The 7,153-nt window shown below is 41.3% G+C and overlaps 4 protein-coding genes across 4 annotated transcripts; all 4 read left to right on the forward strand.

The window, feature by feature from the left end:
• LOC104762923 (gamma carbonic anhydrase 3, mitochondrial) lies at positions 197-2,232 on the forward strand. The gene is made up of 5 exons (XM_010486333.2): positions 197-475; positions 1,005-1,148; positions 1,264-1,389; positions 1,476-1,627; positions 1,717-2,232. Exons 1-5 carry the CDS (start codon positions 361-363, stop codon positions 1,954-1,956), a joined length of 777 nt encoding a protein of 258 aa, XP_010484635.1. The 5' UTR covers positions 197-360; the 3' UTR covers positions 1,957-2,232.
• On the forward strand, positions 2,330-3,973 carry LOC104763688 (pentatricopeptide repeat-containing protein At5g66500, mitochondrial). Its single transcript, XM_010487031.2, has one exon. The coding sequence runs from the start codon at positions 2,349-2,351 to the stop codon at positions 3,945-3,947; it is 1,599 nt and encodes a 532-aa protein (XP_010485333.1). The 5' UTR covers positions 2,330-2,348; the 3' UTR covers positions 3,948-3,973.
• LOC104762924 lies at positions 4,283-4,814 on the forward strand. Its single transcript, XM_010486334.2, has one exon. The coding sequence runs from the start codon at positions 4,296-4,298 to the stop codon at positions 4,635-4,637; it is 342 nt and encodes a 113-aa protein (XP_010484636.1). The 5' UTR covers positions 4,283-4,295; the 3' UTR covers positions 4,638-4,814.
• Positions 4,895-7,129, forward strand: LOC104762925. The gene is made up of 4 exons (XM_010486335.1): positions 4,895-5,169; positions 5,393-6,084; positions 6,300-6,722; positions 6,811-7,129. Exons 2-4 carry the CDS (start codon positions 5,397-5,399, stop codon positions 6,972-6,974), a joined length of 1,275 nt encoding a protein of 424 aa, XP_010484637.1. The 5' UTR covers positions 4,895-5,169; positions 5,393-5,396; the 3' UTR covers positions 6,975-7,129.

Below are 7,153 nucleotides of genomic sequence, written 5' to 3' on the forward strand. Positions count from 1 at the left end.
AAAAAAAAAAAAAAAAAAAACAGTGAGAGAGCTCTAGAGAGAGATAAGGTTCTTCTTTGGTTGATGTCTTGATGATAACTATTTTTCAATTCTCAGGGGACGCCAAAGTGTTTGTTTCCACCTGGTTCGTGCTGAGATAAAATTATAAATTACTTACCCAAAACAATTACCAATAACATGAACCGGAAATAACGGTCCGACCGAAATTTGAGGAAAAGCCAAAGAGTAAGACGACTGCACTCTCTCTTCTCTTCTTCCTCTGGCTCCGGCGGAAAAAAAACCCTTTTTCGATTTCATTGATAAAAAACGCGATTCGATCTCTCGTGTGTGGGGAAGAAGAAGAAGAAGAAGAAGAAGAAGATGGGAACAATGGGTAGAGCATTTTACAGCGTAGGATTCTGGATCCGGGAAACAGGTCAAGCACTCGATCGGCTCGGCTGTCGCCTCCAAGGCAAAAATCACTTTCGAGAACAGCGTATGTCTCTTTTGGATCGTCTTTGTCTTGGTCTTGCCTTTGTTTTCAATTCCAATCCTAAAGTTGAATTCTTGTTCGATTTCTTCTCGTCGGGTCTTCGAAAATGTTCTTTTTGAGTATTTTTCTGCAATCGATGTTTAGATTTGATAATGATACGATGCGTTTTCTCCTAATGTTGATGATTGATTATGGCATTTTCTAATTAGAGACCTTAGAGCTTAAGATCAAATGTTCTTCATTTCGCTAAGAGAGATTCTCGTCAATTTGTTCTTACAAGTTCCTCTTATGTACTCTATCTATATCTGGCTGGTTATAATCCTAGTTAAAATATTCTTCACTTGTGTTCAGTGTTAGGTTGTTAAGTTTTAAGTGTTATTCTGAGTGATATACTTGTCTAGCTTTTTCCAGATACTACACGCAGCGATCTTGAACTCAATGAAGCTTCTTCGTAATTTTCCCCATGCCATCCCTTTTAACTGCTTCAGAAACACACTCTTNTTTTTTTTTTTTTTTTTTTTTTGGTTCCCAGTGTCAAGACACCGGACGCTTATGAATGTTTTCGACAAAGCCCCCAACGTGGATAAGAAGGCTTTTGTGGCTCCTAACGCTTCTATCACTGGTGATGTCCATGTGGGACGAGGTTCTTCTATTTGGTATGGATGTGTCTTGAGAGGTAAGCTTATTCGACTATCCGACATTGTTTTGTACTCATTTTGTGCTTTCATTGAAAGGACGTTCACTCTTTCTGGTTAGACATATCCATAGAAATAAAATCTTTCTCTCTGCAGGAGATGCTAACAGCATTAGTGTTGGAGCTGGGACCAATATCCAGGACAACACTCTTGTCCACGTTGCTAAGTCCAACTTAAGCGGGAAGGTCTTACCTACTATCATTGGAAACAATGTCACTGTTGGTAAATGCTCTATTCCATTTTTGTCACAAACTAAAGTGAGAATTTTTACAGCAGCGTAATAATATAGAAAATTGAATCTGGAGCAGGTCATAGTGCTGTTTTGCATGGCTGCACTGTCGAGGATGAGGCCTATATTGGTACAAGTGCAACCGTGTTGGATGGTGCTCATGTTGAAAAGCATGCCATGGTTGCTTCAGGAGCTCTAGTTAGGCAGAACACTAGAATCCCCTCTGGCGAGGTTCCTAGACACACTCCTTATGTTGACCTTCTCAGACTTCGTCATTTCTTTAAACTGTATTGATATTATAAATCTCGTGTATCTCACAGGTTTGGGGAGGCAACCCAGCTAGATTTCTGAGGAAGGTGACAGAAGAAGAAAGAGTCTTCTTCTCCAGTTCGGCTGCGGAGTACTCCAACTTAGGTCAAGTTCACGCGACAGAGAACGCAAAGAACTTGGACGAGACTGAGTTCAAGAAGCTTTTAAACAAGAAGAACACTCGCGATTCAGAATATGATTCATTACTCGATGATGTCACACTCCCTGAGAATGTACCAAAAGCAGCTTAAGGCGTTTAACCTGTGCCAGTCTTGTGAATCTTGATTTGTGTGGATTTGAAAAAAAAAGCAAACAAGAACTTCGTTTCCTGCTTCTCCAATAAAGTTTTCTTGGGCTTAAATATCCATTGGCAATTGCTTACTGGGAAAGTTTTCCGCTTTGAGGCATTCATTTCTCTGTTAAAGATTGTGTGGAATGGGGTTTTGTTCTCTTTGTAATTTGAGGAAGGTAACTTGTAACCTTTTTCGTCATTTTATGTCTAATAAATTTGTTGATCAGACAGAACAGAAGTTTCTCGTACTTAAAAAGGTTGACCTGTTGGTTTCATAGGCTCATAAAGATCAGCTCTTACGGTTTTGCATTTATAGATTTCGTCTGTAGCTGCAACAAGTAAGCCGTTCACATGTTGGCATGTTTGCCTATTGGACGCTTTAATCGTCTGGGTGACGTCGCCGTAAAATCCACGAATTTGCTATCGAGATGTGTGATTCTTCGAAATTTTGTACCGCATGCCGACCACATGCTCGACGAATTGCCGCAACGAGACCTCTCCTCACTTAACTCTCAACTCTCGTCTTACCTCCGCAGCGGAAACCCAAATGGCACATTGGCTCTTTTTCTTGAGATGCATCGAGCCAGCTCTGATCTCAGCTCCCACACCTTCACTCCGGTTCTCGGCGCGTGTGCTCTCCTGTCGTATCCAGAAACAGGACGACAAGTTCACGCCTTGATGATCAAAGAAGGCGCTGAGACAGGAACCATATCCAAAACTGCGCTTATTAACATGTACTCTAAGCAAGGATACTTGGTTGATTCCGTTACGGTGTTCGAGAGCGTTGAGGAAAAAGATGTCGTCTCATGGAATGCTCTGCTTTCGGGTTTCCTTAGAAACGGCAAAGGTAAAGAAGCTCTTGGGGTTTTCGCAGCTATGTATAGAGAAAGAGTTGAAATCAGTGAGTTCACTTTGTCTTCTGTTGTTAAAACTTGTGCCTCTCTCAAGATTTTGCAGCAAGGGAAGCAAGTTCATTCCATGGTGCTGGTCACGGGACGTGATCTCGTGGTCTTAGGAACTGCAATGATTAGTTTTTACTCGAGTGTAGGGTTGATAAGTGAAGCCATGAAGGTTTATGCCAGTTTGAATGTTCATACGGACGAAGTGATGTTAAATTCATTGATATCAGGTTGCATTCGAAACCGAGATTACAAGGAAGCGTTTCTGCTTATGAGTAGGCAGAGACCCAATGTCAGAGTGCTCATTAGCTCTCTTGCTGGTTGCTCTGATAACTCTGATCTGTGGATTGGTAGACAGATACACTGTGTCGCCTTACGTAACGATTTCGTTTCAGATTCAAAGCTCTGCAATGGCTTAATGGATATGTATGGAAAATGCGGTCAGATTGTGCAAGCAAGTACTCTTTTCAGGTCTATTCCGTCTAAAAGTGTGGTTTCTTGGACGAGTATGATAGATGCGTATGCAGTTAACGGGGATGGGGTTAAAGCTCTAGAAAGCTTCAGGGAAATGTGTGAAGAAGGAAGTGGCGTTTTGCCCAATTCAGTGACATTTCTGGTTGTTTTATCGGCTTGTGCACATGCAGGACTAGTTGAAGAAGGTAAGGAATGTTTTAGTATGATGAAGGAGAAGTATCGGTTGGTTCCTGGAACAGAGCATTACGTATGCTTCATTGATATCTTAAGCAAGGCTGGTGATACAGAAGAGATATGGAGATTAGTCGAGAGAATGATGGAGAGTAATAATCAGAACATTCCTTGTGCTATATGGGTCGCGGTACTTAGTGCATGTAGTCTTAATATGGATGTCACGCGAGGCGAATATGCAGCAAGGAGGCTTATGGAAGAGTCAGGTCCAGAGAACGCGAGTATCTATGTGCTGGTTTCAAATTTCTATGCAGCGATTGGGAAGTGGGATGTGGTTGAAGAATTGAGAGGAAAATTGAAGCATAAAGGTTTGGTTAAAGCAGCAGGACACAGCAATTTCATATGAATTAATTTGTTGTTTTCCGCATCAGTTGTTATATAGTGCTAGTCTATTTTTTGTGACAAGAAACAGACCAGTTTCACTCTCAAGTTAAAGAGGATTGATGTGGAAGTGCCTTGTTGTTGTAAGTCAAACACAAGGGAAGACATAGTCAAGATAAAGCAGGATTGACCGAGAAATAGTATTAGGTGAAAGGGCAATGTCACATATGGTATAAGATAAGGAGTCGTTGGGACTTGGGAAAAGGACAAGAAAGAGAAGTGTCCTTTTCAAAACTCCCCCACTAATTAATAATAAACCCTTTCTTAAAAACATTATCACCACGGAGACTAGATGAAATGAAAGGCACAAGACATGATGATGATTAGGGCCCTAAGCACAAGGAAGGATAGAGGCAGCAGCTACAAGAAGCTCGGTGAGGAAGAAGAAGCAGGTGCTGGGCTTTTAGAAGCAAAACAGCAGAGCGCTGCAGTGAGTAAACATCATGAGCAATCCCAGAAGGTGAAGGTGGAGAAAAGCGGGGGTTCGGTTCACCCTCTTTTTAGTTTCTTCGATATGAGTCTAAAGAGGAAGAAGAAGAAGAAGAAAAGCACAAGGACGACAGCAAAACCAGAATATGCTAGGTACTTGGAGTATGTTAAGGAAGGAGGCGTTTGGGATAACACTTCAAATGAACCTGTCATATATTACCGGTAAATCACAGAGGTTGTATTTGTTTGTTTTCGGTTTGTGATGAAAAAAAGAAGAAAAAAACTTATTCCAATAATTAAGAAAAAAAAAAAGAAGATGAATAATTTGCCTCTTTTGGTGTGGACTGATCCATGTATTTAAAATTTACAGTCTAATAAGATAAATCCATCATTGGTTTATCTACTTTGTCGGGTTGCCTTGTAATCAGAATGGGTTTAAGGCCCAGCAAAAGCCTACACGGAAATTGTTCTACACGAGAGAGGAGATGCCACGTCACTAAAACATACAATCAAAACGCAGCGCGATAAGCACGGTCGTTGCCTTGGAGAAGAGGTTTTTGTTTGTTGCGTTATAAAAAAAAAAGCCTTGGAGAAGAGGTTTTTGTTTGCTCTCTGTATATATCTATTTGCTCTTTCTTCCCACCAACATGTCATCATATCTATTAATGTACCATCTTCAATCCACTGTCTTCTCTTCTTCCTCCGTCTGAGTGGATCTTTCAGTTTCTTCTTCTCCTATTCGGTGTTCGATCGCTAAGGTATACCTTTTACATCCCGCTGCTAGCTTCTCAGGATTTGATGATTTAGGTCTTCGTATTTCATTATCTTCACTTACTTGTTGGATTTAGTTTTTGGCTATAGCTTTTAGGTCCTTGAATGTGATTTGGTTTTTGCTTAATTTTTTCCGGAAATCGAATCCTCAGTTGAGTTTCTGAACTGGTTGATATATCATTGATTTGGATATTTCTAATTGGAATACAGAATCATGCCTACGTTTTATGCTGCTACTTTGGATAGATCATTATCTCGTGAATTAAGTCCAAGCGCATTGCATTCGAAGCCACCTATTTCAAACGATGAAAGCAATCAACCTAAAGAAAATATACTGTTCACTCGTCCTCAGATGTCACCTTCTCTCTATGCCACTCCTAAAGAAATCCCTCGCCCCAATTCCCCATCTTCCTACCTTACATCTCCCTATATCATCAATCACAAAGCACGCGGACCTCCTCTTCTTTTCAAAAGGGGCTCTCAGCTGGATGACCCTTCTGAAAACATTTGTGAGGCTACTTCTTCTTTGAGTAAGTCCACATCATTCCTACCGTTTCCTGTCAGTGATGCCACAGCAGTGGATCACACCCAAGGCATCCCTGAACGTCCTGTTTGGGATTGCAGCCCCCCTCATGGGAACTATTGGAACAACGATAAGCCGGGAAGAGATATCTGCAGCAACGGTGAGACTGGAAGCAATAACGCTACCAATCCTTTAGAATGGAAAAGTTATTTGTTGGAGCCTGTAAGAATTAAAGCAGACAAGGAGCTTGACTCTGAACATTTCTATAACCCTCGTGAATCAGTAAACTTCACAAGTAACACAGAGGTCCAAGGTGTTGGAGGAGCTGCAAGCTCACATAATACAACTGTTGGAGAGTTTTATGATGCTTGTGATGATGGTACGTTTCTACATCTCTTTTTTCAAGTGTTATATATCTGTAGTGTGATTTTGTTGTCAAGTTGCCTTTTAGGCTTGGGAATCCTGTGTTCATAATCAACTTGATAGTGACGAATCATATTTCCAAGTTCTTATATAGGAAAACTGCATGCATTATTCATTAGTACATCTAATAAACTGGTTTTGATTTATTCACTATCTTTTCTTGGCTTCCAGAACTATCAACCGACATTGGAATGCACAGTTCAGTTAACAAGAGTGAAACTGAGCTGAGGGAGATGAGGTTGGGCATGCTAATGGAAATCGAGAGGAGGAGGCAAGCAGAGGAGACTCTAGAGCAAATGCAAGTTCATTGGCGGAGGCTCCGTGAGCAGTTGGCCCATGTGGGTCAGTTCCTTCCTCTTGATCCTACCAGCAGCCCATACAGCATGAACCTAGCAGATGAGCTACATCGTCAACTTGAGGTCACCAGGTTTGTCTCTGACTCAGTAAGCAGTGACTTGGCCAAGGCAGAGGTGGAGATGGAGATGCAAGCTGAGCTCGAAGCTAAGAACTTTGAAATCACCCGGTTGACTGACCGTCTTCACTATTACGATACCGTGAACCAGGAAATGTCCCAGCGCAACCAAGAGGTCATAGGTACGTAGAAGAAAATCAAGTTATGTTTACTAGAATGTCTTTATCTGTTTCTTTATCTCAATGCTTCAAGTCTCTTTGATATTATTAGAGGAAGCAAGGCGAGAAGGGGAAAAGAGAAAGAGGAGGCAGAGGTGGATTTGGGGATCAATTGCTGCAACCATCACAATCGGGAGTGGAGTCTTGGCTTGGTCGTACCTTCCTCCCGGAATGTTATCATCGGATGAAGCTCAGCAGTCTCCAACAGATTCATAGTGAAGCTGTCAGACCCTGTGAATAAAAAGATACGAAAATGCATCGGTTTTTACCTTTTCTAGAGAATGTATAGATAGAACATGATGAGGTCAAAACTCAGCTTCATAATTTGGTTTTGTTCGTGTCTTTTATTGACTTGCAAATTAGCTCTTTTACTTTGCGTTTGCTTAAGCATAGAA

Source organism: Camelina sativa, chromosome 18, assembly GCF_000633955.1.
Source record: "Camelina sativa cultivar DH55 chromosome 18, Cs, whole genome shotgun sequence".
In the NCBI taxonomy this organism is placed as follows: domain Eukaryota; kingdom Viridiplantae; phylum Streptophyta; class Magnoliopsida; order Brassicales; family Brassicaceae; genus Camelina; species Camelina sativa.

Excerpts from the sequence above, each read along its gene's own strand:
- LOC104763688 (XM_010487031.2), top strand. The coding sequence starts at position 2,349 with ATGTTGGCATGTTTGCCTATTGGACGCTTTAATCGTCTGGGTGACGTC.
- LOC104762925 (XM_010486335.1), top strand. The coding sequence starts at position 5,397 with ATGCCTACGTTTTATGCTGCTACTTTGGATAGATCATTATCTCGTGAA. Across the intron at positions 6,085-6,299 it reads TTATGATGCTTGTGATGATG|AACTATCAACCGACATTGGA; the intron begins GTACGTTTCTAC and ends CTTGGCTTCCAG. Across the intron at positions 6,723-6,810 it reads GCGCAACCAAGAGGTCATAG|AGGAAGCAAGGCGAGAAGGG; the intron begins GTACGTAGAAGA and ends TGATATTATTAG.
- LOC104762924 (XM_010486334.2), top strand. The coding sequence starts at position 4,296 with ATGATGATGATTAGGGCCCTAAGCACAAGGAAGGATAGAGGCAGCAGC.
- LOC104762923 (XM_010486333.2), top strand. The coding sequence starts at position 361 with ATGGGAACAATGGGTAGAGCATTTTACAGCGTAGGATTCTGGATCCGG. Across the intron at positions 1,149-1,263 it reads GTATGGATGTGTCTTGAGAG|GAGATGCTAACAGCATTAGT; the intron begins GTAAGCTTATTC and ends TTCTCTCTGCAG. Across the intron at positions 1,628-1,716 it reads CTAGAATCCCCTCTGGCGAG|GTTTGGGGAGGCAACCCAGC; the intron begins GTTCCTAGACAC and ends TGTATCTCACAG.